The 27,555-nt window shown below is 54.9% G+C and overlaps 1 protein-coding gene across 9 annotated transcripts; it reads left to right on the top strand.

Annotated features, from left to right (window-relative positions):
* Positions 1–21,746, top strand: MAP7D1 (MAP7 domain containing 1). Of its 9 annotated transcripts, none has more exons than XM_061122397.1 (18): positions 1–329; positions 12,520–12,870; positions 13,035–13,103; positions 13,676–13,839; positions 14,523–14,628; positions 16,059–16,169; positions 17,384–17,506; positions 17,603–17,766; positions 17,874–18,016; positions 18,667–19,019; positions 19,301–19,478; positions 19,564–19,702; positions 19,816–19,920; positions 20,191–20,244; positions 20,449–20,494; positions 20,574–20,655; positions 20,774–20,967; positions 21,156–21,746. In XM_061122397.1, the coding sequence occupies exons 1-18, from the start codon at positions 284–286 to the stop codon at positions 21,164–21,166; spliced, it is 2,439 nt and encodes an 812-aa protein (XP_060978380.1). In that variant the 5' UTR covers positions 1–283; the 3' UTR covers positions 21,167–21,746. The 9 variants fall into 9 exon arrangements, with proteins under 9 accessions (XP_060978380.1, XP_060978379.1, XP_060978384.1 ...); XM_061122396.1 differs by having other exon boundaries at positions 14,523–14,637; XM_061122398.1 differs by having other exon boundaries at positions 2–329; positions 14,523–14,637; positions 18,667–18,992; positions 20,452–20,494.
* Positions 21,747–27,555: the final 5,809 nt, after the last annotated feature.

Genomic DNA, 27,555 nt, shown 5'->3' with positions numbered 1-27,555 from the left:
ACAATAGGGTTGGGCAGTGGCCGCGACTGGGCCGGCGCCGGGCAGGCAGAAGGATCGAGGCCGGAGCCGACAGACACTGGGCGGCCGGCGACTGCGAGCCCGCAGGCTACTAGCCGAGCCAGCCTCGACCTTCGCCGGAGCTCCCTCAGCCTTCGAATCGTTGCCCGCCGGGCCGGGCCGGGCGTGATGCGCCGCGGGACCCCTATCCTGGCCGCTGGCCGCCGCCGCCGTCGCCGCTGAGACCCCCAAGACCCACTCCCCTACCCCCAGTGACGCCGCAGCCATGGAGAGCGGCTCACGTTCAGAGCCGGGGACGGGCGCAGCCCCAGGTATGCCAGAGGCGAGATGAGAGAAGGGGATCGGGGGGCCTCGGAAAGGGCAAGGATGAAGCCGGCCCACGCGGCGGGGACCCCTCCCCCGCCGCGCCCTCTGACCACTTGGAAGTTTAAAAATAAAGGCTGCAGCGGCGTCGGCGGCTCTGGGCCACCGGCGCATCTTCTGACAGCTACCCCTCCCCCACCCCGGGCGCCGGGACGTCCAGGGCACCGGGATCCCCGGGGGCCCCGATGTAGAGTTGATGGTGACCCCTCCGCCCCAACCCAGTGCCACCTCGGCTGCCCGGCCCCTACCGTCCTCCCCGACCCACCCCAGGCCTCCTCTACTGAGCTGGGGCGTCTGTCCCCCTCCCATTCCCGGTGGGCACGTGTGACCCCAGCCTGAACGAGTGTGTCGGGGGTTCAGATTCTCAGGCCTGAAGCCTTGCATACCGAAGCCTAGGCCCTGGCGCCCCCCGCCTCCCCACGCCCAGGCCCTGGCCCAAACCTCGCCCCCACCCCATCCCTCCAGCTGCCGCGCAAAGGGCCTGTTGCTGCTGCCCGCCGGCCGGGAGAGAAGGGAGGGGAGGGAGGGGAGGGGGAGGTCTCTAGCGGCGGCTGCCAAGTAACCCGCCGGATAAAGGCAGGGGGAGGGGGAGGCAGCATTGTTTGGGCAGAGGGCGGGAGCTGGGGAGTGGGCCGATTCCCTTGCAGCCTGGCCTGCTCTGGAGCCCACCCAGTCCGATCTGGGGAGGAAGGGGACAGAAGTATCTATCTCAGGGCCTGAGTGTTTCCCAGAGAATGGGGTGAAGGCTTGAGGTCGACACTCCAGGGACCTGCCACATCATTCCTCAGCCTGAGGCTTCTGATACCCCCCACCTTACACACACACACACACCCTCCCTCCCTCTCTGTCTCTCTCTTCAGGCCCCTGACCATCAAAGCTCTCTCCCCCCCTCACTCCACCAACCACCACTGTGCCCAGGACTTCTGCAAATCCCATTCGGATCTGGGAGCAGCTGATGAGGGGGTGGGGACAGGTTTCTGGTTGGGCCTGGGGTTGGAGGGAGGGATTTCTCTTTCTCTTTCTTCCTGGAAAGGGAGGGAGGAGCGTGATTACTGAGGACCCAAGCTCTCTTCCCACTGACTCAGGGGAGGTGGCCCCAACCCCACACCTCCATAGAGTCCTAGAGCCTAATCCCCGTCACCTCCCTGCCCCCTGGGGCGTGGGCCCAGGATGAAACCGTGTCTGTGGGTGCAGAGAGCCCGGGACAAGGTGGAGCCGCTTGGTTGTGGGTGGGCTCCACCCCATGCCCTCATGGGTGCTTGGAGGGGACCCTGTGGGTGTGGGAGCTGGAGGATGCAGCGGGGAGGCCAGCAGACCAGTGTGGTTCAGGAGGTTTGTAGGCTGTGCCAGAACAATGGCACTTTGGTCTGTCTTGGCTCTGCTGAGCCTGAGAGGGGACACCCAGGGAGGCCTTGCCCATGTCCATTCCATCTGCTTCCTGGCCCTCTGCAGCTGAGGGTCTCTGGCACCGGTGTGTACATCAGGGCCTGAGTGGTGGTGATTACTGGGCCAGAGATGAGGGCTGAAGTGAGTGGCTGGTTTATAAGCAGGGCACCTGAATGGGATATCTGGATTGAATGTGAGGGCATGGGTGGGATGCTTGGCTGTGCTGGGGGGACTGACTGGGTCCTGAACACCAAGTCCTGAATTGAAAAGGCTTCTACACACAGGGATGACCTAGATGGAGTTACATGAGAACGGGGGTCAGGATGGTGGCTGGTCTGTACCAGGTGAAGTTAAAGGTGACAAGGGCCCCGTGAGTCAGGAGCCTTCAGGGAGTAAAGGTGATGCCCACTGCGTGTGCCCTGTGAGAGTCTGAGGCATGGGTCTGAGACACGGAATACATATGACGTGATCCTTGCCCTCTCTGAGTTCTCTTTGCACGTTGAGTATTAACAGGAGACAGCATGGAGTAGGGGACAGGTGTGGCCTGCAGCCAGTGACCTACCCTCTCCAGACAGAGTTCATACCCCTGGGAAATGGAGGCAGTGTTATCAGCCTTGTGGGGTTAATATTAGAGACGATGTACCTAAAGGAACCTGGCACATGGATGCCCGCAATACAGTGTTATTACCATTACTGTGGTTATGCTCATTGGAACTGGTGCCAGCAGGGAGGTACGAAATATGGGGAAAGTAGGGGCAGGAGTGGGGATTTAGTTTGCTTGAGAGTATAGACTCCAGAATCAGTTTAAGTCCCCCCTTCATAACTTACTACTAAATTTTCTCATCTGTAAAATGACAGTAATGCTGGAAATGATCTCATAGAGACACTGGGATCATTAAATTAGAGAAATGCATAAGACACTTAGGAGAGGCCCTGGTAAATAGTTAATGCTCAGTAAACGCTATTCATTTTTGTTGTTATTATTTTTAATTCCTTTGGAGGCCTGAGGAGGAGATGTGATTAATTAGAACTTCAGGAGGTAAATGTAGGCCAGAGAGCAAGGCAGAGATGAGTTCTAGACAGACATGAGCTGGGATGTATCTGGGGAACAGAGGGCCCCATACTTGAAGTGGAGGATTTGGAAACAGGAGAGAGCCCCAGGGGGTGGGTGCAGCCATCCCGCGCACCTATATTGATGCCTGCCCTGTGCCAGCTCAATCCTGGCTGTACAGATGACAGGGAAGTGAATCCCAGTCACCACCCTCGGGGAGCTCCGGGTGATGCAGTGGTTGGTGGAATCTGCTTGTGGAAGACTTCACAGAGGAGGTGTTTGAGGTGGACCTGAATTGATGAGAAGAAGATGGGCTGCCTCTGCACCTCTCCACATATAGCAGCCAGACTGGCTGGCAGCTCCCACTGATAGCTTCTGTCCCTCCTGGGGCTGGTGGGCCCAGTAATGAGGCCTTAATGAGCCCCTAATGTGCAGTCACGCATATGCAAATAAGGAAGAAGGGGCACCAGGCCAGTTCACTCCCCCTCCTCCAGGGATGGGCATCAGCTGGTGGCCGGGCTGAGCTGAGGGAGTGGGGAAGGAGCTGAAAGCAGGGCCCAGCCTGGGGTGGTGGCACTTGAGAGCCATCAGGGCAGTTCTCAGGCCTGGCCAAGGTTGGGAGTTTGGCCACAAGCAGCTGGGAACCATGTCCTTGGGTCTCCGCTGGGCCTTGGGGCCAGTGAAGCAGCCAGCAAGCCAGGCTCAGATAATGCAGCTTTGTTGGCGGTGGCAGCTCTGCCTGGCACTCCGGGGCACAGCCTTTGGTGTGTCCTCCATCACCTCTCAGCTGCAGCTTCCCCCCGAGGGAAGCAGAGAGGGTGGGAGACGCTAGAGAACCTGGGATCTAGCGCATGTGTGCTCAGTCGTGTCCTACTCCTTGTGACCCTAAGGGCTGTGGCCTGCCAGGCTCCTCTGTCCATGGAATTTTCCAGGCAAGAATACTGGAGTAGGTTGCCATTTCCTGCTCCTTACCAATGACAAGAGGAAATAGACCCCCCTGGTGATCCTACTGATCTCCTGCTCTTATTTATCAAGGACCTTCTGTGTGCCAGGCATAGTGCTTAGCATGTCCTGTGCGTTGTCTCATTTGATTTTCAAAACTATCCGGGATGGACTAGTATTAACCTCATTTATTTTTTCAAATTTTCTTTTTTATTTTTGGCTGCATCATGCAGCACGTTGGATCTTAGTTCCCTAAACAGGAATTGAACCTGTACCTCCAGACCCCCCTGCAGTGGAAGCACCGAGTCTTAACCACCGGACCACCAGGGAAGTCCCACATCCTCATTTTATAGATGAGGCTCAGAGGGGGAAGTAACTTGCTTAAAGTCACACAGCTAGGTGCTGGCGGAGGAAGGATTTGAACCCAGGTCTGTCCAACTCTAAAGCCTGTACACCAAATCTCTATGCTGAGTTAATCATGGCCAAGCCAGCTGGTGATAGAGTCGGACTTCACTTTCCTTGCAGTGACTGGTCTTCTCTGGGCATCGTGGTCTTAGGGACCCTGTAATCTTTTCTCTGGGAGGCAGAAGTAGAACAGCAGGGCCCTGGGTCCCCATCCATCCTGCCAGGTTGGAATCTGAGCAAGTCAGACCAGAAGGAGGCCCTGGACTTGGGCAGTGGTGACAGTTCAGCCAGCGGGCCATCCTCAGGCCTTGGCTTAAGGCCGGGCCTCTGCCCTCAGCTCCTAGGCCCCAGCGTGGGCAGCCCTGCTGGGGCTGAGGGAGGGCCGGGCTTCGGGATGGGGTCATTTCCTGCCGCCTAAAATAACAGGAAGTGGGTGCTCCTGATTGGAGGCTGGGAACAATGGCCGCCAACCAGGCCAGAGAGCTCCTCAGATCTGCAGTCTCCGACGGGATCCCAGCTTTATCACCCACAGAGGCCCTGGCCTGGCCCCAGCGCCCTGCAGCGAAGGGCCTGAGGCCCAGGTTCCAGGACTGCCAGCACAGGGTGCCCCTCTGCTGGCTCCCTCCCTCTCAGAGCTGGCTCAGCTGTGTCCCGGCCGGGAGTGGTGCTGCCCCCTAAGGGTCCCCTCTGTCCCAGCCTCCCCATCAGACATCTCCTAGGGCTTGTCCTTCCTGCCCCCCCATCCTCCCAGGAGAGGAAACCCAGGAGCCCGCCCCCTTTGGGTCACAGAGTGAAGGCACAGACTGTCACCCTGAGTTGAGTTCCAAACCCAGCTTTGCTACTCACCAGCTGTGTGACTTAATCTCTTGGAGTCTATTTCCTCATTTGTCAAATAAGGTAATAATATCAACCCCATAGGATGATGGTGAAGGTGAAAAGGACTGAGGTGTTAAGGGTTTGCCTGACGCAGCACTAGCTCTTGCTGCTGTTGACTGGGCTTTCCCTGGGCCCAGGTAAGGAGTGCCTAGAGGGGCAGGGCCGGAGTGAGCTGGATGACGCACGCTGCGACAGGGTGTCTCTGGGCGCTGTATGCACCTCTGAAGTTTCATCTGTGTCTCAAAGGGGTGCTTGACTCCGTGAGTGTGTGTGCGGATGTGCGTATGGATTTCTGAATCCCAGCAGTAGGTCAGTTTTCCATATGTAACAGGAGAGAGAGAGAGAAAAGAGTGTCTTGTCCCTCGCCATTGTGTGGGCTCTGTCCACATTGTCTGGGTGTCTCCCGCCGGCTGTCTGCAGTGTGTACTGTCTGTCTCTGTGTGTGTGTGTCTTTGCCCCTCTGTCAGCCTCCCCTGTCTTCATTTGTCTGCTCTAGTGCGGCCGCCTAAGGAGCTGCTGTGGGAGCCAGAAGGGCTTTGGCTGGAGGTGCTGACCTCTGCCGTCTGGGCACCGCGTCCCCTGGGCACTCCCTTGCTCTGCCTCCTGGAGGAGGGCCATTCACCCCCGTCCCTGCTCAGGTGCCCCAGTTCTTGACTCCTGGTGGCCAGCCTGGGCAGGAGCCTGCCTTCCCTGCATTCCTGCCCTCTGAGCTCAGTGCCTGCCGGCCCCACCTGCACCCTTCATCTTCAGGGGGGAAACCCACTGAATCACTTCCTACTTCGGGGAATAGTCAGGAGCCTTGGGGAGGGGTTATGTGACACCCACCAGAAACAGTGTGACATAAGGGTTTTGTCATCAGACAGCCTTGGGCCCAGTCCTACTTCTGACACTGACGTGAGCAGTCACTTAACCTGCCTGAGTAAGAGTTCTTACCTAGGGAATGGGCCTTCCATAGCACTTTCCCTTGGGGGCTATAATAAGAACTTAGGAGATAAGGGAGATTGCCTGGTTTACTGTAGGGCTTCAGCAAATTAGTTTTGTTTCCCTTCCTGGATTTAGGAGCTGGCTGGGCACACACACAACTCTGATATGGTAGAGACATTTAGGGTTAGAGAGGCTAGATGTTGGAACAGCTAGGGGTTTTACTGTTTTATCCATCCATTCACCCATTCATTCATCCATCCATCCATTCATCCATCCATCCATCCATCCATGCATGTGTTCATTAAGCAGACACAGAATTCCTTCTCTGCTGGACAGATCCTGTATAAGGCTCTGGGCTGCAAAAAGGATTGTCTCCACCAGCCCTCACAGGGACAGCAGGCAGAGTAAAAGGGCAGACTGAGTTATGGGTGTTGTGAGAGGAGTTTTGGCCCAGGAGCAGTTGTTGGGGTGGGAGGAGGGAGGGATGAGAGTCAAGGACTGCCAGCACCCAGATGGTGGGGGTAGGGAGTAAGCACCCTGAGACACGTGACCGGCCCTCCAAGACACTTGGCCCTGATCTCTCTGCAGTCCCTCTTGGATTTTTGGAGAAAACTAGGCTAACTGATCCTGCAACCGGCTCCTGCACCTTTGCCTTGCCAACGCTCTTTGTGCCAAGAAATGAATGCAAACTATCTGTCGTTTATCTAGTTCTTAACAAATACTTATGGTCAATATCAATATCTCAAAATGAAACCTCACAGTGTGACACAGACCAAAATAAAGTGAGGTGGCTGAAGGATCGCATTTGATGATTGAAAATGGGAATAATCAGATATTGATTTAACCGTGGCTAGATAATTAACCAAGGAATTCATTTGGCTTAACATAATTTGTTCCAAATAACACAGTCCTGATGACATTTCATCAGGGTTGGCATAATTCTCAGGATAGTATTTGTATTCAGAGTCAGTAATCCGCCAGGTCAGAAGAGTTCCAAACATGCTATTTACCTCCTGAGAGGTTTTTCCTGTTGAATTGCTGGAATCCACACTCATTATTACTTTTATTAACTTCTCCCTGAGTACCTTAGTCCAGGAAGCTGCCCAAATTGAGATGGAATTGTTTTGCCTCCCTTCAAGTGTTTATCCCTTTGCAATACATTGCTACACGGATCTGCTCATTATTAGGGTGAAAATCTCCTTCTCTGTGCATGTGCTTTAAGCGAGGGTGGCTTCCTAATACAGCGATTTATTCTTATATAGCAGCATTTCATGACTGTCTCCACGTATTGGGCACTGTGGTAGCTGCTGTGGCAAGCTACAGTGGCAAGCAGAGAAGATGCAACCCAGCCCTTAGTGGGAGGACAATAACAAAAAAACCAAACAAGGAAGTTTAAAATTGTAACAGTCACAGTGCTCCAAATAAGAGGCATGAAGCCCTGACTACATATAATGAAAGAATTTATCCTGTTCAGAGAGGCCCAGGAAAGCTTCCCCAAGGAAATGATGCCTCAGCAAAGATCTGAAGGGTGAATGAGAGTTAAGTAAGAAAAGAGAGAGGGGGAAGAGCTTGTGCAAAGGCCCTGGGGCAGAGGGAGTGTTCAAGGCTACCAGAATTAAAAGGTCAGTGTGGTTGGAGTATAGACAGCAAGTAGGGAGCAGAGAGGGGGCCTCAAGAGGTGTGGGAGAGGGAGGCAGGGACTTCAGACTATGTTGGACTTGCATCCTGGGCTCAAGAATCTTGTGTTTCTCTTCAGAATGATGAGAAGTTACTGGGGAGTTCAAAAAAGGAAGAGACCATGACCAGATTTGCATTTGAAAACAATTACTTTGGCTACACTGAAGAGCAGAGCTGGAAAGGGTGTGGGTAGGATGATGACGGGAGTTTGCAGTCATCCAGGGAACAGAGGTGCTGATGGTATCTGCCAGGGAGGCGTTCATTGATATATTCATTCAACAAATAGCTGGGGAGCCACCTCCGTGCCAAGCTCTGTTGCTGTTAGAGACGGAAGAGCTAAACAAAGTATAGATGAAAATGTGTGCCCTTGTGGAGATTACCTTCTGGAGGTGGGAGACAGTGTTAAAGTGGTGCTAATGCTTACTGAGAAAAACAGAGTTGGAAGGAAAAAGAATAACAGTTGGAGGACTTCCTGGTGGTCCAGTAGCTGAGACTCTGTGCTCTCAATGCAGGGGACCAGGGTTTGATCCCTGGTTGGGAAACAAGATCCCACATGTCACAACTAAGACCTGATGCAGCCAAATAAAATATATATAAAATCAAAATTTAAAATATATGATATATATATGTATGGAAACTGGAATGGCTGGGTTGCCGTTGACTGAGATAAGGAAAACGGGAAGAGGAGCAGGGTTTTGGAGAGAAAGATCAGGAGTTCAGTCTAGTCTGGGATGTTAGATTTGGGGCATCAGTAAGACATCTAGGGGTGTCAGGGAGGCAGTTGCATGTTGGGGGGGAGAAAATTTTTTAAAAAAAGAATTCAGTTGGAAAGGGGAGGGAAACTTCACCTACAGTTTGTAGTTTTAAAGAGGGGATCAGGGAAGGCTTGACCGAGAAGTGACCCTCAGGTGAAGACCTGAAGGGGGTGAGGGAGTAAGACATGCAGGATCCGGGGGCAGAGAGTTCTGGCCGAGGACCCCGAGGCAGGAGCGTGCCCGGCACAAGTAAGGAGCGGTGGCCCGGAAGAGACGAAGCGGGGGGAGACGGGGAGGAGAAGAGGAGGCCCAGAGGTAATGGGCCGCAGAGCAGGGATCCTGAAGGGCCTTGAAGGCCACCAGTTGCCTTTGGTTTTTCCTCCCTTGAAGTGTGGGGCGTCTTTGGAGGATCTTGTCAGTTCTCCAACCAGGAACTGAACCCAGGCCATGGCAGTCAAAGCCTGGAATTCCAACTACTAGGCCACCAGGGAACTCTCAATCTGACTGATTCTTTTTTTTTTTTTTTTTAATTGGAGGCTAATTACAATATTGTGGTGTTTTTTGCCATACACTGGCATGAATCAGCCATGGGTATACATGTGTCCCCCCCTGCCCTGTCCCGAATCCCCCTCCCCCGACTAATTCTTGAACAGAATCATTCTGCTGCTTTGGTGAGAAAAGACCCAAGGGGAACAGAGGATGGCAGCGGGGAGTCTTTCATGAGAGATGATAGATGATAGAAATGAACCAAGATGACAGAAATGGAGCTAGAAGTGACTGGATTCAGAATATACCGGGCATGTGGAGCCAAAAAGATTTACTGAGGCATTAGATGTGAGGCATGAGACAAGAAAAGATCCTAAAATGACTCTGAAGACTTTGGGCCTGAGAAACTGGAAGGGCTGAGTTGCCATTGACTGAGATAGAGAAAACTGGAGGAGCAGGGTCTGGCAAGGGAAGATCAGGAGCTGAGTTTGGGATGTTAAATTTGGGGCCTCAGGAAGACATCCAGGGGTGTCAGGTAGGGAGGTGCATGAGCGAAACCAGCACTCAAGGGAGAGGTCTGGGCTGGAGATACAAATTTGGTTGTCATCAGCAGAGCGATGGTATTTAAAGCCATGAGTCTGGATGAGGTCATCAAGGGAGTATGTGCAGACTGACGGGAGACGAGGTCTTCACTGGGCCCTGGGGCGCTCCAGTGCTAAGAGGTTAGGAAGTTTAGGAGGGATGGCAAAGAAGCCCGAGAAGTCACAGCCAGCAAGGGGAAGGAAAACTGGGCGAGTGTGTTGTCTTCAGGGCCAAGGGAAGGAAGAGCACCGAGGGCTCAACCGTGTCAGATGCGGCTGAGAGGTTAGTAGGGTGAGGCCCAGGAAGTGGCTGCTGACTCAGCAATGTGGATGTCACTGGTGTCCTTGAGAAGAGCGGTGTCATGGAGCAGTGGGGGTGAAGGCCTGCCCCAGTGGGCTCTTGTGGCAGAGATGGGGAGAAGTAGACCAGTTCTTCCAGGGGTGCTGTTTGCTGAGCTCCTGCCAGGTACCGGAGGTGATGTGCCTACTCACCATAGCTCCCAACACCACGGGCCCCACACTGGGAAAACCGGAGCTCAGACCTGCCTGACTGAAGCCGGACACCTTCTGCCCTGCCGCATCTGAGCGCCAGATGCAGGCCCTTCCAGGCCTCATCCCTCCACGTCCTCCCAGACTCCCCTTCACACGGCAGGTCTAATCAGAAGCAAGCTCACTGTCTTGCCTGCTGGGTGTGATTTGCCTTGGTGCAGACAAACACCTGCCTACCAGTTTTCCTTGCAACACCTGTAGCCTGCACAGGTGCCAGGAGAATGGCAATAAACAGGCCTCACCCTCAGCCTTCAAGCTTTGTGCTTATGTACCTAGGCCCTTTGACCCCAGACAGTCCTGGGTTCAAATCCTGCCTCTGCCACGTACTAGCTCTGTGACACTGAATGAATCATTTAGTGGAGTAAGCGTTGATGGTCTCTTCTGTTCAACGAGGGTAAGACTCTCTCAGAGTTCATATGGAGATGCAGGACGGGGCTACAACGTGCCCAGCTCAGCTCTCGGCGTGTAGAAAGCGTTCACTAAAAGACTGCCACTAGCTTCCTTGCCCACCGGGACTGGGGAGGGGTTTTCAGGTGGTCGGGAAGTAGACTAGCAGTGACCAGGCAGCCTTTTGGAGCTGGTGTGGGGAGGGACTGGCAGAGCGGGAGGGACCACTGGGGAGACAGGGCCTTGGCTGGGGCTCTTGCCTGGAACCCAGGAATCTAGAAGGGCAGGAATGAGGGGAAAATAGTGTGAGCCTCAGACGGTGTCATTGTGTAACATGTGTTACCTCACACTGTCTTATGCAGAGGCCGGAGGGTGTGGGGGTTAGAGCAGGGACACCGGTGCCCAACACTGGTTCAAGTCCCGACTCCTCCTCTTCCCAGCTGAGTGGCCTCGGACTTCACTTAATTTCTTTTCGCTTTACTCTCCTCCTCTATCTCAAAGAAATATTTACAGTGCCGCCTTTAGAAGTATTGTCATAAGAATTCAAACTAATGTGTGTAAAATACTCTCCCCATAGGAAGCTCTCAAGAAATATATGCATGTTAGTGGTTACTGTTGCTACTAACGCTCATCACAGGCCTACTGTCTGCATTTTACAGAAGAGGAACTATGGTACACAGAGGGCCTGTAACTAGTCCAAGGTCACACAGTCACTGGGGAGGCCAGATAGTTAAATTGTCTGCCTTCGTCAGAGCCCACTGGACACCCATCTCCCTGAAGACGGTCCCCAGAGTTCCAAAGTCGACTCCTTAGGACTGTCCTCTCTCTGTTCACGCGTGGTCACCTACAGGGAGGGGGAATTGATCACCTCCTGAGAGGACCACCGTTCCTAGAGCAGAAGACCCCGCGTGATGGAGGCACCTGGTGAGAGCGAAAAATGCTCCTTTCGATTGACCTTTCCATGGGCTGTGGCCCTGATCCCTCAGCCCAGGCAGCGGGTGTGTTCCCCATCTGTCCCCTCAAGCTCCCTAGACGGCAGCAGTCGATGGCACCAACGTGCCAACGTGCTGTTTGGCAGCTTCATAAGACAAACAGGAGGAGAGGGGGAAGTGTTGTGTCCTGGCCCGTGAACTGTTCCAGGCACTTCACTGACATCCCTACTAGCTTGGGCTTTTATAGTCCCCATTTTACAGATATGAAAACTGAGGCTTAGAGAGGTTGAGTGGCTTGCCCTAGGTTACCAAGGCCCTCTCTTCCTATCTTGGGGTGGTGAAGTCAGAATCGGGCCCTCGGCTGGCTGACCCCTAAGCCCGTCCTTCAGTTGCTCACACGTGTGTGCATGGACGTGTATACATCAAATCATGTGGCTTCCTTCCTTGGCACTTCGGTGTCTTTTACAAGGACCCTGAAATATTAACGTCCTACAAGAAGAAATCTGAGGGTGGCTGGGAAAGAAAACAAACGGTGAAATGGATGTAGCCAGTTGCCTACCCTGTTGGAGATCCCAGCTGGGCATCCCACTGTGCCACGCTTATATCTTTCCTCCCGGCCAGTCCCAGACAGGCCCTGAGCACTGGGTGTTGGGATGGGTCCTGTGACCCCAAGGGAAAGTAGAAAGGTGAGGAAGGCAGACGTGGAGACCAACCTTTACTTGTGGTTCACTAATTACCCCCAACTTCTCAGTTTTACTGATACACTCTCCTCCCTCTGCCCCTTTGCAAATGCTCTTCTCTTTGCCAGAACCCTCTCTGCCTTGGTTTGCTAACTCCAGCTCATCCTAGACCTCAGCTTGGCTCTTACTTCTGCAGGAAGCCCCCTCAGTATAGGTTAGCCATCTTTGCTTTGCTACTCCAGACATAGTACTTATTCTATACTGTAATTGCCTCTCTGTCTGTCTGTCTGCCTTGCCAGAGTGTGGGCTCTGCAGACACAGGGACTGTGGCCATTTTCTCACCATTACATCATCAGTGTCTGTAACAGGGCCTGGCACATAGAAGGAACTTGATAAACACGTACGAATAAATGAATATCAACTGGACGAGGGAAAGAGCTACATGTTGAACTGATGGTAACAGATGTTCTGTCTCACTTTCTCTCCCCTCTTGTGTTTTACTTCCAGTTATGGTAGCCAGGACCCCTCCAGAGCCAAGACCCTCTCCAGAAGGTGACCCCTCCCCACCGCCGCCACCACCACCCACCTCAACCCTGGTGCCCGATACTCCCCCAGACACGCCTCCCGCCATGAAGAACACCACTAGCCCCAAGCAGCTTCCACTGGAACCAGAGAGCCCCTCGGAGCTGGTAGGGCCTAGGCCAGCCCCCCAGCAGGAAGAGTCCCCTTCCTCAGAAGTGAAGACCAGGGGACCCACCCCACCAGCCACGGGCCCACGGGATGCCAGGCCTCCTCGAAGGAGCAGCCAGCCATCCCCGCCAGCAGCACCTGCCTCCGACAGCCCTCCCACCAAGCAAGGTATGTGTGATGTCCCTTGTCCCGGGCCCAGTCCCAGCCCTGGGTGATGCCCCCAGAGGGAGTCTCCTGGGCCCCGGAGGAGGCCCTGGGGGCAGGGCCCTGAGGCTGACTCCCCTTTGAGGGGAACCTCGTGACTGAAGTCTCTCCTTATTCCTTTTGTTAAGACATAAAGAAGGCAGGAGAGAGACACAAGCTGGCAAAGGAGCGGCGGGAAGAGCGGGCCAAGTACCTGGGTAAGTGCGTGACAGCTCCCCTTCAGCCTCACCGCCATGGACATCCTGTTAGCAGCACTAACCCTTCGGGAACCTCTGTTATGTACACTGTGCTAAGAGCAGTCCGTTCATCTCCCTCAACCCTGTACCCATTTTGAGGATGGGGAGACAGAGGCTCGGAAAGATGAAACCCTTTGCCTAAGCCACACAGCTAGGTGGAGGAGCTGAGATTCAGACCCAGAAGCCTCATCTCATCCCATGCTCTTAATCACAATACATCAGCAGGCCCTGAAGCTAGACAGGGACCTGGCCCCAGAGAGCTCACTTCTCCTCGGGTGTCCAGAGACCACGACGCTAGTGGCGGGTGGAGGGGGGAACAGGCCTCCCGCCAGGGAAGCCCTCATTCTGAGGCCTCAGCCCACCTTTAGCATGCCCTTCAACTTGAGGGGGAAGTCTCAGAGCACAGGCACCTCCCCACCAGGCAGGCAGGGGGAAAGACCCACCCCGGGCCAGAGGAACAGGCAAGGCCACTCGGAGCAGACACTTGGGGGCCAGGATGTTCACACCCCCGGGGTTCCTTTCCCCCGCTGCAGCAGCCAAGAAGGCGGTGTGGCTGGAGAAGGAGGAGAAGGCCAAGGCACTGCGGGAGAAGCAGCTCCAGGAGCGCCGGCGGCGGCTGGAGGAACAGCGGCTCAAAGCCGAGCAGCGCCGGGCTGCCCTGGAGGAGCGGCAGCGGCAGAAGCTGGAGAAGAACAAGGTGCGTTTGTGCTGGGTTCTGGCCAGGCGCGCGTGGCTCTATGTGCACACATCTGCATGCAGGCTCGGTGTGTTCACATGTCTGTGTTCACACGTGTAGTCGGGTCCCGTGGGGCCTACATCTCAGCATCTGTGCAGGCACGTTTGGTTCTGTGCGTGCCAGGATAGGCGCCTGTAGCCATGTGCTGTCATTACATGTGTGTGTGCGTGCCCCGGATGGGTGTGTGTAGGTGTGCAGAGATGTGTCTGTGTGCGTGCGCCAAGTGAACTCCTAGTGAGGTGAACCCTGGCTTGAGCACTATGAAGAAATGAAGGGAAAGGGGGCCTGGCTCTGGTCCAGTCCTTAGGCTGAACGCAAACCCAGCTCCAGGGTCAGAACCCTCAGTGCCAGGGGTCCACCTGGGAGACCCGGGCAGGGGGAGTCCCACCCAGTCCTCAGAGAGACAGCTCATAGGCTCAGGAAATGAGTCAAGAACAATGAAAAGCTCCCCAAGAACAAGTTGAAAGGGATCTGTTGCAAACTGTCTTTAGTCACAGCGAGGCCTCAGTAGCCTTGGTTACCCGCCATGAGTCAGGGAAACCTGCTGGGGTGGGGGAGGCATTGTCCTGGGAGACAGCCTTTCTCCCAGGTAGGAGGCAAGCTGCTGAGCCCAGACCTATCCCCCCTGGCCCCCTCCCCACCAGGAGCGCTATGAGGCAGCCATCCAGCGGTCAGTGAAGAAGACGTGGGCTGAAATCCGGCAGCAGCGCTGGTCCTGGGCAGGGGCCCTGCACCACAGCTCCCCAGGACGTAAGACCAGTGAGTGGGCTGGAGGGGCTGTGGGGTGGGAGGGGGAGGCTGGGGCCTGAGAAGTGGGGGAAGGGAGCAGCTTCCGTGCCGGGAGCTGGCAGCTCCCCACAGCAGGTATGCCTTGCTTCATGTGCCTTGTGTCTTCTGGAATGATCTGTAAACCCAAGTCTGTAGAACCAAGTCCTGTCCAAGGACTTCCACTATCAAGTCAGAGGTGGGTGCTCTTCATTCGGTTTGCTCTTTTTAGATTAGCCTTCTTTGCTCCTGTCAATTACTATTAGTTGATTGATACAGAAAAGAGCACTTTAATACCCTGCAGACACTGGATATTTAAAGGAAACTATCACCCCAATGTACCTGTCATGGAAGGTAGATTTTTGTCTCTGAGTTTTCTTTACGTAGGGCTATCATGGATTTTGGTCTGACATTTTGCTGGCATGTATGTACTGCTGTGTTTGGATGTCTTTATGTAATGGCAAGATTCGGTATTTCTCATTGTACATCTTTTGGTGTATATGCTCATGGATCTGTGCATTGCGAGTCTTAGTACGTGTTTGCCTTGATGTGTGAGTGGCCTTGTGTACCTCACTGTGGACTCCCAAGTCAGACAGAATTGGGTCTGGATTCCCAGCTCCGGCCCTTGTGGTGTGACCTCTGACTTCCTGCTCTCTCACTTTCTTTATCTGTAAAATGGGGATAACAGTACTACTTGCCTCCGAGGTTGTAGGTAGATGTTTGGGAGAATCAAGTGTGGTAACATGTGTGTGGTGCCCAGCACAGTGCCTGGTACATGGTAAGCACCCAACAAATGTTACAAATATGATTAAGTTGCTTTGATGTGTTGGTGCCCGTCTGCATCTGGGTCTGAGCCTTTTTCTGTGGCTGTTTGTGTCTCTGTGTCTGTGCATGTCTGCACTATCGGGTGCATGCACAAGTACCTGTCACTCTATATGCCTGTGTGTGCATGTCTTTGTCTTTGTGTGTCCCTGTGAATATGTGAATTTGTGTGCGCGCCTTTGACCGTGGGTCCTTCTGTTTAGGAGCATTTGTATTTGCTGCAGGACCATGGGTGTTGTAGCCAGAGTGCCTTGGCTGGGCAGTGTCAGCAAGTGCCAATGCTGGGTGGTTGTGGGGGAGGGGCTGCAGCACCCAGCCCTAGGGAGTGACTTCCTGGCCAGGAAGGCTGTAGCGTCTCCAGTTTTATTCCATCTCCTTCCTCTGTTCCTTTTCCGTCAGCTCCCCAATCCAGGTTGTCTCTGGTCACCTACCCATCCCCGCCTCCAGAGCCAAGTCTGCCTCCTCCCCCCCTCCCTAGCCTGCCCACTCCTCCCTCTCCCACCCTGCCCGCGGAGCATCCTGCATGGAAGGCCTCAGTGCCCCCCCTGGCTCCCGTCCGGCCCGGCCCTAATGCCGTGTCTTTTCCCCTCCAGGTGGGAGCAGGTGCTCCGTGTCGGCAGTAAACCTGCCCAAACACGTGGACTCTATAATCAACAAGCGGCTCTCAAAGTCCTCTGCCACGCTCTGGAACTCCCCCAGTAGAAGTAAGAGAAGGCCCAGCCCTCCTTCCTCCAGAGCTCCTTGTAGTCCCCTCCTGGTAGCCTCTTCCAGAGCTCAGCAAAAACCTCAGGTCCCAGGAGCCCTCACACACCCCAGGTCTCCACCCCCACTCGACCCCACTTGGGGTTGTGTACCCCTCAGGGGAGCCGGCATTTGCATCTGGGTCCTGAGAACAGAGGTGCCCACAGGGGAGAACAGAGGGCAGTGACCCAGCAGGCAGAGAGCCTGGCTAGAGCCTCAGGAGCAGGTGGGGATGAGAGTGGGGGTGGAGGGTGGGAATGGGCCGGCAGCCTCATCTCCAACCACAGCCAGCTGGCCTAGGCCAGCCTCAGGCAGGTGGCCTTGCCCGGGAGTAGCCGACGAGCCTGGGTGCTGTGTGTGCAGGAGCCCTCTTATTCTGCCTCCACCCTGGAGGGCCCACACAGCCCTGCCCTCTCTGCCTTCAGAGCCCCAGCCATGGCCTTGGCTGGTTCCAGACTCGTGGCCACCCAGGGTAGCGCAGCCCCTGCGTTCCCACCATGCCCTGATGTCACAAGTGAAGGGGCCATGGTAGGAGTTATTTATAAGTTTCTCCAGCTTTTATTTGGTTGCTCTGTTGCCCAGCAACGAAATCAGCTGCTGTTACCAACCCCACCTGACTGAAGCTTAAAAATAACCCAGCAGCTGAGGGGACAGAGCAGGGTGGCCCGGGGCAGCCAGGCCCCCTAGCAGCCTCTCCCTGGCATGGGAGACACAAAAGCTGGGCCTCTTCTCAGTCAGAGGAGCACAAGGGCCCTCACTGTCCCAAATCCCGTGGGGGGCGGAGAGGGGGGGCTGCGGGCAATGCCTCCCTAGGCCAGCACTCTGAGGGCAGAAGGAGCAGAGCCCTATAATGGGACATAGAAGTTGGCAACTGGGTACATCACCAACCTTGGCTGTCTCCTCTCTATAATCATAGTTCAGTGCCCTTTCACCTGGGGAGAGAGGTAGGAGGGACCTCTCTAGCCCTGCAGGAGGTTGCCATGGGAAGCGTCTTGTTGCCTGGGTCTGCGGTCGGGGTCAGACCCCAGGGCGGACAAGTGTAACCTCCATGACTAGGGGGAGAGTCTGAGACTCCTTGGGCTCCGCGTGGGGATGTACCTGGCCGGATGTTCCGGATGCCTCTGCTTGCCCACTCTAGCCCTGCAGTAACCCGCTTCTCCCGGCATTCTCCCCCTAGATCGCAGCCTGCAACTAAGCCCGTGGGAGAGCAGCATCGTGGACCGTCTGATGACGCCCACCCTCTCCTTCCTGGCACGGAGTCGCAGTGCGGTCACACTGCCCCGAAACGGCCGGGACCAGGGTAGGGGCCGCGGCCCTGGGAGAGCCCCCTCGAGGGGCGGGGCAGGGGCCAGCCACGCCAGTGGACCGCGCCCCGACCGCAGTCATCCCTCCGCAGCCGTGCCCCTGTGCCCGCGCTCAGCCTCCGCCAGCCCGCTGACGCCGTGCAGCGCCCCCCGAAGCGGGCACCGCTGCGCCCCCGCCGGGGAGCGCGGGGATCGCCGCAAGGCCAGCGCCGGGGGCAGTCCCGCCCCGGCTCGCCTCCGGCCCGAGGCCTCGCCGGTGAGTGGCTGGCGGCGCAGGTGGGGACCCGGCTCCTGTGCTGGGGAGCTCGGGCGCCTCTGACCTCTGTTTCCCCTCTCCCTGCTCTCCTTAACCCTCCTCCCCAGGTGCAGAAAAAGGAGAAGAAGGACAAGGAGCGGGAAAACGAGAAGGAGAAGAGTGCCCTGGCCCGGGAGCGCAGCCTCAAGAAGCGCCAGTCGCTGCCTGCTTCTCTGCGCCCGCGCCTCTCCGCTGGCAACGCAGAGCACAGGTGGGCCCGACAATGGGGCAAGGCCTGCTACGGCCATGCCAGCTAGCCAGCCATTCATTCATAAATATGTGTCATGCATATTTGCCAGCCATTCATTCATAAATATGTGTTGCTCTAGAAGAGCCTGGCAGGCTACAGTCCATGGGGTCCCAAGAATCCCAAACGACTTAGCAACTGAACAACAACCCACCTCTAGAAAGAAAGCTCCTTGAGAGCAGAATTTTTTATTTTTCTGGAATGTTTTGATCACTGAAGTACCCTTACACATAGAACCAGTGCCTGGTAAGCACTCAAGAAATACATGCTGGACAAAGGAATGGTCTTGCCAGGTACTGTGTTCTGGGTGCCGAGCACACTTCCCTGAGCCAAACCAGGCCTCCTTCTTGCTCTTAGTAATCTTACTGACTCTTGGGGAAACAAACAGGAGTCAAAGAGTCACAAATGAATATGCAATTACAAACTGGGATATATACACTAAATTATGTTTGTGTGAGAGCACATGAGGTGGGGGTGCTGACCAAACCTGGGAGGACACTTCCCCAGGAAAGTGACATGCTCAAAGAGTGTGTGTGTGTGTGTGTGTGTGTGTGTGTGTGTGTGTGTGTGGACACTCTGTGCCCTCGAGGTCTAACTCTTCTTTTTCCTCTCAGTCCCAAATCCAAGGCCCGGCCATCCTCTCCCTCCACAACCTGGCACAGGCCTGCCTCCCCCTGCCTCAGCCCAGGGCCAGGTCATGCTCTGCCCCCAAAACCACCATCCCCCCGAGGCACCACTGCATCACCCAAGGGGCGAGTTCGGAGGAAGGATGAGGCAAAGGAGAGCCCCAGTGTGGTGGGGCCTGAGGACAAGACCCAGAGCAAGGGCAAGGCCAGTGACGAGAGGGAGCCTGCAGCCCTGGCCTCACCAGCCCCCTCGCCTGTGCCCTCACCCACCCCAGCCCAGCCCCAGAAAGAGCAGCCCACAGAGATCCCTGCAGGTGGGCAGGCAGAGAAGAGGCTAAAAGGTGGGCAGGGCAGAGAAGCCAGCTTTGCCTGTGAGTGGGAGGTGGTCAGCGGTGCGGGCTGCCAGAGACGCCTGGGGGAGTGGATGTAGGAAAGAGGAGGTGCCTGCCAGAGACCAGGACCTCAGTGCTCTGAGTCGGTGGCAGAGGCTGGGTGGGTGGGCCGCCGGGGTCGCCCTGAGGTCCAGCAAGCCACAGGGTATGGAGGTGGGGGGGATGGGAAGTGATGGAGGGGTCTGGGCTGGTCGGTGCATGCTGACTCCTGGTTCCGGATCCCGCTCCAGAGACAGCTGTCCTGACCTCACCCCCAGCCCCTGCTCCCGCGGTGACTCCTAGCAAACCCATGGCTGGCACCACGGACCGAGAAGAGGCCACTCGGCTCCTGGCTGAGAAGCGGCGCCAGGCCCGGGAGCAGCGGGAGCGGGAGGAACAGGAGCGGAGGCTGCAGGCCGAAAGGGACAAGTGAGCACGCCCGCGGGGACCGAGGAGGCCTTTACGGGGCTGGAGAAAGAGCCGGGCATGAGCCTGAGTCTCCTGTGTCCCCCAGGCGAACGCGAGAAGAGCAGCTGGCTCGCGAGGCCGAGGCCCGGGCGGAACGGGAGGCGGAGGCCCGGAGACGCGAGGAGCAGGAGGCTCGGGAGAAGGCGCAGGCCGAGCAGGAGGAGCAGGAGCGGCTGCAGAAGCAGGTGCCCCCGCGGGCCGGGGCGCGGGCGCCTCCTGGTGGCGGGTCGGGGGCCGGCCGGAAGGCACCGCCGGAGGCCGGCGCCTAAGGCTCCCGGGGCCGGGGGGTCTTTGGCAGAAAGAGGAGGCCGAAGCTCGGTCCAGAGAAGAAGCGGAGCGGCAGCGTCTGGAGCGGGAAAAGCACTTCCAGCGGGAGGAGCAGGAGCGGCAAGAGCGCAGAAAGGTACTGCGCGCAGCTGGCCGAGCCGTGAGGGGACAGCGCCCGGTCGGCCCGCACCCCTTTAGAGGCGCTAGTGGGGCTGGGAGCGGGCGCTGCCTAGGCTGCAGAGGGTTAGGTCGAGAGGCAGTGGGCGCGAGAGCAGCTTCCTGGCCCGGAAAGAACTGGTGTGAGCTTGAAGGGCCCCCGAGACTCCAGGACCAGGGCTAGCTGGTGGGAGGTCGAGGATTAGGGCCGGGCTTGGGCCTAACCGGAGTGGGGCTTCTTTCCGAACAGCGCCTGGAGGAGATCATGAAGAGAACTCGGAAGTCAGAAGCTGCTGAAACCAAGGTCAGGATGCCCCCAAGAGCGGTGTTGGGAGTGGAGGTCCGGTGAGGAAGGAAGGGAGGTCGCGGAAAGGCATTCAGGGTGGAGGAGCGAGGCTGTCCAGGATCTGGGCAGGGGGGTGGGGGGTGGGGTGGAGAGAAGAATTTAGCGGCCCAGTCGGGTGGGGCCAGGGATCCCCTTGAGCCTGACTGCTCTTCCTCTTCAAAGCAGAAGCAGGACAGAAAGGAGGCGACGGACAACAATTCCAGCCCAGGTAAAGGCCTGTTCCCCTCCTCTCCAGCCCCAGCCCTCAGCCTCTCCCCCACCCCTAACTGATGGCCATTCCTTCCCAGGGATAGACCCTGCGAAAGCTGTGGAGGCTCGGCCCTCGGAGCTGCAGAAAGAGGAGCTGGCCCCCCAGGAGCCTCAGTGGAGGTACCAGCTCCCAAGCGCAGGGCCCAGGAGCAGGGAGGCAGGGTCAGGCTGGAAACCCTAGGGCGCCTGGGCTGTCCCGCCATGGGAGCGTGCTGAGCATTGGCCTCTGCATCCACAGCCTGCCAAACAAGGAGTCGCCAGGGTCCCTGGTGAATGGGCTGCAGCCTCTGCCAGCGCACCAGGAGAACGGCTTCTCACCTAAGGGACCCTCTGGGGATAAGAGTCTGGGCCGGACGCCAGACGCTCTCCTGCCCTTTGCAGAGGCAGAAGCCTTCCTCAAGAAAGCTGTGGTGCAGCCCCCGCAGGTCACAGGTAGGGATCCCTTTCTCTGGGACCTGCATCTCTAGCTCCCAGCAGCCTTCCCTGGCCTCCTCCGCCCAGCCCTTTCTTCTCCCAGCTCCATCAGAGGCCCTCTCGAGCTCTGCCGAGAGGACCCCCGGCCTGGTTCTGGGCTTGGAGCCTGGTTTGCCCTGACTGTTACCTCCTGCTCTTTTCCCCAGAAGTCCTGTAAGGGGTCACTTCGGATCCAGGCACAGCTATGCGGGCTCCCCTGCATCATCTACCAGGGTGTCTGGAAGAGGAGACAGAACAAAGCCGGAAGTGGCCTGGGCCCCTGGGGGTTGGGTCCTCTCTGTTATTTTTAACCTGCACCTTATAGACTGATGTCTCTTTGGCTGGAGCCAGACCCTGCCCCTCAGTGCATTCGTGTGCTCACACGCGCGGACACCCCCATACACACACATACACTCACAGCCTCTCTGGCTTCCTCCCATGGGGAAGAGCCACCTGTAGTATTTGCCTTGGTTTGGTGGGGTACAGTGGATGTGAATACTGTAAATAGCTTGTGCTCAGACCCCTCGGCGTGGAGGGGGCGGGTGCAGGAGGCAGACCCTCCCAAGATTCCCTGGGGAGAGCTTCCTCCCTCTATTTAACTGTAACTGAGGGGGAACCCAGGTCTGGGGATGGGGGGCACCTTGGGCCACAGGATATTGGTTGCTTTAGGGGTAGCCGTGCCCCCTGCCCTCGCCTGGAATCAGTGTTACTGCATCTGATCAAATTTCTCCAGAAATAAAGTGAGAATAATTCTGCCAGTCCCGTCTGTCCTTAGGGCTGCCACTGGGGTTGGGAGCAGGCATCCTCCTGAGTTCTGAGAAGAACTTGAGGACCCAGTAGCCTGCGGATATCCAGTCCTACTTGGTAACCAGTCCCCGAGGTCCTGCTGGCGGCCTTCCATTTTGTCTTTCATTCATTCATTTAGCAAAAATGGTTACATCTACTCTATACTAGACAGTGAGCTCTATGCCAGGGATGCAAGGAGGAAGAAAAGACATGGGTCTCTGTTCTCTTGGAGTTGACAGTCTAGCAGTGAGCATCAGAGACACAGGAGCCCTCTCAACATCCATTCCCATTGCCCCTTCCTCATTCCAGAGTCCTGATTCTGTGCAGGTGGCAGTCTTCCTCCTGGATCCCACTATGTACTTCAGCAGAGGTGGCTCCTAAGCCCAGGGGTGCATCGGGATTGTAATCGATGGTCCCAGCCCCCTTGCGAGTGATTGGTTTAGGTAGGTTTATGTATCTGCTATAGTCAGCAGATACGAAGAAAACCCTCCCTCATTTTTTTTTTCCTCCCTCACTTTGAAAGAAAAATACCAGGTGGGAGCCAGCCTCTAAGGTGACTTCCCGGCATCTCCCACCCCCTAGTGTTCACACCCTATGTAGTCCCTTCTCGTGTAGGACCAGGGCTGGGCTGAGTGATGATAGAATACAGTGGCAGTGGTGGGTGTGTCATGTCTGAGATGAGGTCTTAAAAGACACTGCAGCTTCTGACTCAGTTGCTCTCTCACTCTGGAGGAAGACAGCAAGCACTGCATTAGGAACAGCCTTATGGAGAGGCCCACCTATGGAGGCATCAAAGCCTCCTGCCAACAGCCACACGAATCAACTTGGGAGTGGATCCTCCAGCTCCAGCTAAGCCTTCAGTGGACTTCAGCCTTGGTCAATAGCTTGACAATAACCTCATGACAGACCTTCTGCCAGAATCACCAGCGAAGCCTCTCCAGTTAAAATGTCACTTTAAACTGCCAAGTTCTATGACAACTTGTTACACAGCAGTAGTTAAGTGAGGCACATCAAGGAGGAGAAAACCCTGTTGGTGTGTCCTACTGTGAGGCCTGGGATCGCTGTATCCATCCTGCTAACCTGAGGATGAACCCTGTTGGTGTGTCCTACTGTGAGGCCTGGGATCGCTGTATCCATCCTGCTAACCTGAGGGTGAAGACAACATCAAGGGGGCAGAGCAGCGAGACGGGGAGCACTGAGGTCCCTGAGAACACCACTGAATTGACCCACCTCAAAACCAGTCCTACCACTGGACAACTTCCCTTGTTGTTTAAGCCAGTGGAGTTGGGTTTTCTGTTATGGTGGTCAAAAGCTTCTAACCCATCTAGGGACATAGACGATAAATATATAAATGCATTTCTGAGTGAGCTAGGATGAAGGAAATGAACTGGATGAAAAGCTCATCACAGCAATACCTACTCAGAGAAAGTGTCCTCTAAAGATGCAGCATTTCAACTTGACCTGAAGGATGAGAAGGAGCCAGCCATGTGAAACAGAGCAGGAAGAGTTGCAGGGGGAGGCCTCAGTATGTGAGAAGCCCCAGAGGAGTGAGAGCAGGACCAGTGCTGCTGAGGGCCCTGAACTGTGGCAAGAGCCGGCCAGAGGTGGAGAGGTGGGCGGGGCCGAGTCACAGGTATCCAGGATACAGGGAAGGTGCGAACAGTCTCCAGGCCCTCTCCCCATCTAGCTCCTTTGACACCCCTCCCAGCCCCCAACTCATATGTATACCGAGGCAGAGATGCCATTTCCCTGAAGGCAGTACCCTCTGAATACTGCGGCTGGAGAATCACTTATTCATTTATTCATTCAATCAGTTGTGGAGCACCAGCTAAGCACCAGAGGGATATGATGGTAAGAAAAACCAGACTTGGAAGCTCTTGGAGCTTCCTGGTGGGAAAGATGGGTATGAATCAAATAACCACACAAATGGAAACATAAAATGTGGTTAAGTGCTCTGAAGATGGACTATCTGAGTAATAAGAGCACCTAACAGGAGGATCTAGGTTGAAGTCAGATGAGATATCCTTGAATAAATGGTGTTTAATCTGAAATTAATGATGGCTGGTAGATGTTGACTGGGTGAAGTCAGGAATGGAAAAAGAGGAGACAGAACATTTTCTAGACAAGGGAAAAAGCAAGTGCAAAGGCCTTGCACAGAAAGGAGATATGTTTCAGTATCTGGAGGAGTGTAAGCAAATCTGAAGGAGTTTTACTCATCACTGGAGTCCTCAATGTCTGGTACCATAGGCACTCAATATTTGTTTAAGGAAGGGCTGTTGATAGAGATTATCATACTGAGTGAAACAAGTCAAACAGGGAAGCACAAATATATCACTTATATGTGGAATCTAAAAAAAAAAAAAAAAAACACGATCCAAAAGAACTTATTTACAAAACAAAAAAAGACTTACAGACATAGAAAACAAACTTATGGATACCAAAGAGGAAAGAAGGGGGATGGGATAAATTAGAGGAGTTTGGGGTTAATAGATACAAACTCTTATCTATAGATAACCAACAAGGGCCTACTGTATAGCACAAGGAACTATATTCAATAGCTTTTTAACTTTTAATAAACTATAATGGAAGAGAATCTAACAAAGAATATATATATATACATATATACACGCACATATATAAAATAAATTGGCTACACACCAGAAACTAACACAACCTTGTAAATCAACTGTTTCAATTTAAAAAAAAGAGAGGAGGAGGTGGCACTTGGCACAAACTGAGCCAGACCATGTGGGGCCTTGTAAGGCTGCGTCAGGAGTCTGGATTTTATTCCAAGGGCCATGGGAAGACACTGAAGGCTATTAAATGGGGTGGGAAAGGTGACATGGTCAGACTGGCATTTTTATTAGAACTCTCTGGCTGTTGGGTGGGAAACCAGTAGGGACTTGACTGTAGGGACTTGACCAGTTAAGAAGTGATTACCAAGATCCAGACAGAAGATGACAGAGGCTTAAGCTCAGGAGACAGAGATGGAAAGAAGGTGTTATTTAGTCTCTAAGTCACTCTTTTGTGATGCTTGCGATGCCATGGACAGCAGCCCACCTGTCTCCCCTGTCTATAGGATTTCCCAGGCAAGAATTCTGAGTTAAAAAAAAAAAAAAAAAAAAGAATTCTGGGTTGCCATTTCCTTCTCCAGGGGATCTTCCCAACCCTGGGATCAAACCCGCATCTCCTACATTGCAGGCAGATTCCTTACCACTGAGCCACCTGGGAAACTCTTGGAAAGAAGTGGGCCACATGAATTTACTTATTTATTCAAGAAACATTGAACACCTACTATGTGCCAGGCGCAGAGGTGCTGGAGATTTTCAAGCACACAGAAACTGACATGGTCCTTATGCTCATGGAGCTTACAGTCTAGTGGAAGAAACAGACATTAGTTAAATAATACTTACCAAATGGACAGTTACAACTATGACAGATACAGGACGGGGAAGCATGTGGGGCTAGGAGAGTGAGTAATGAGGGACCTGCCCCGATCACAGAGGTCAAGGAGGATGTCCTTGAGAAAGCAATGCTGCAGTGGAGATCTGAAGGAGTAGGAGTTAACAGGACAGAAGGGTTGGTTTCACTCCAGGCAGAGAAAACAGCAGGTGCAAAGGGCCTGTGATGCCCATGGCCAGTGCATTTGAAACAGAATAAGGAGGAGGATGGGACCAGAGAAGGAGGAAGGACCAGACCATGCAGGACTTTATGGGCCATGCTAATAAGAGTTTGGTCTTTATTGCAAGAGCCACCAAGAAGCTGTTGAGAGATTTCAGCAGGTAGGTGAGACGATCAGAATGAGGATTTGAAAGGATTATCAGATGGGACTTCCTTGGCCATCCAGTGGTTAAGACTCCACACATCCACTGCAGGAGGCATAGGTTCCATCCCTGGCTGGAGATGAACTAAGATCCCTGCAAGACTCGCTGCCATAAATAAAAAATTATCAGAGCTACTACCTGGGGGAGCGGATAGTGCAGACACACAGCAACGATTCTGATGAGATGCGATGGCCACTTGATGCAGTGAGGGGGGGGGACCCCAGAGGTAGAGAGGAGTGAAAAATGGGGTACGAAAGAGGAAAGTGCCAAGGATGACTCCTAAGTGTTCTGAGTCAAATAACCATATGAGTGTTAGTACCATTCACTTAGGGAGGGAACCCTGGAAGAGAGCCAGGTTTAGGGGGACAGATTGAGTTCCACCTGGAGGTCGGTGGTGAATGACAATTTCTTGTAGGGACTGGAGCTCAGGAAATGGGTCTGATCCCATAGGCTGGGAGGAAGGGGCCAGCAGGTCAGGAGGGCAGTTCTAGGAGGGTGCAGGGTCCAGGCTCCTAGGACCTGGGGGTGGGGCGCGGGGGAGAGCGTTGCTTTGTAAGAACTGGCGGGCTGCAGAGACGCCGGCCTCCCAGTCTATTTCCCGGTTTCCTGCCGGAGCTTTAGGAATGTCCGGTCTGCTCTTAAGCAAGACCGAGGGGAGCGGAGGCGGGGACAGAAAGCCTGTGCTCAGGAAAGCCCTTCCTTTCTCCAGCTCTGCTCCTTTCGCAACAGGGCTAGACCAGGCAGGACCAGAGGAGGCAACAAATGCCCTTCCCTCGTCCTCGCTCCCTCCCAGCCACTGCTCCAGGGCTTCGGCCCTCTTATAACCGCCCAAATCTTCGTCCGCCTTCACCAGCTCCGCGCGCCTGTGCGGGTGAGGCTCTCAGAGGAGCAGTCCCTCCACCCCTCAGCCTGGGCCGGGCTACTTCATGAACGGGCATCTGGCTCCTCCTTGTGGTGACATCGGCACATTGGCGCGCTAGGTCAGCTCGGAGCTGCGGGGGCCAGAGGCAGGGCCGTGGCCGGGGTCCTGGCCGAGGGGTCAGGAAGTGTGTGTCCAGTTCCGGCCAGTGACTCACTCTATAACTGTGTGCTCTTCCCCTGACCTCTGTGTGCTCCGCTTTCCTTGCCTGCAAATTAGGGTTAGTGATCTGGGTGAGGCTTTCCTTGGTTAACACATAGAGTAAAAGAGTTTTGTTAGTTTCAAGAACCCCTCTCCCTAACTTGAGGGGCCTTGACATCCGGTGGGGGCTCAACACCTCCTGTGTGCTACCAGCCCCCTTCCCTAGACCACTCCATTTCAGAACAGCCACTTTAGACATACTCCCATTGGACTTCCATGGTGCCTCAGACCGTAAAGCGTCGTCCTACAATGCGGGGGACCTGGATTCAACCCCTGGATCGGGAACATCTCTTGGAGAAGGAAATGGCAACCCACTCCAGTATTCTTGCCTGGAAAATCCCATGGGCGGAGGAATCTGGTAGGCTACAGTCCATGGTGTCGCAAAGAGTCAGACAGGACAGAGCGACTTCACTTTCGCTTTCACGTGGCCAGAATATGGTGATGCATGGGGCCAGGTCTGTACTGTAAGGGCGCTCAGTTTGGAAAGACCAGGCACATGGGACGGGAATACAAAGGAGAAATATTTGATCCAGATCTCAGGGGCGGCTACTTGTAGGGGCTTGAGAATCTCCTTTTTAAAAAAAAAAAAAAAAAAGATTTTATTTATTTTTCATTTAGCTGTACTGTGTCTTTGTTGTGGCTGGCAGGAGTTGCCTGTGAGGCGTCCTCTACATTGGAAGGCAGATTCTTAACCACTGGACCACCAGGGAAGTCCCTGAGAAACTTCATTAAATTAAGGATTGAGAACGTTATGCCTCCAAAGGACAGCCAGCCACTAGCACTCAACTCTGGTCCACAGTGGCTGGGTGGAATTGGATCCCAGCATTGCTGGCAATG

Source organism: Dama dama, chromosome 20, assembly GCF_033118175.1.
Source record: "Dama dama isolate Ldn47 chromosome 20, ASM3311817v1, whole genome shotgun sequence".
In the NCBI taxonomy this organism is placed as follows: Eukaryota; Metazoa; Chordata; class Mammalia; order Artiodactyla; family Cervidae; genus Dama; species Dama dama.
Note: the sequence above shows the minus strand (reverse complement) of the source record. Positions and strands in the feature narration are given on the sequence as shown.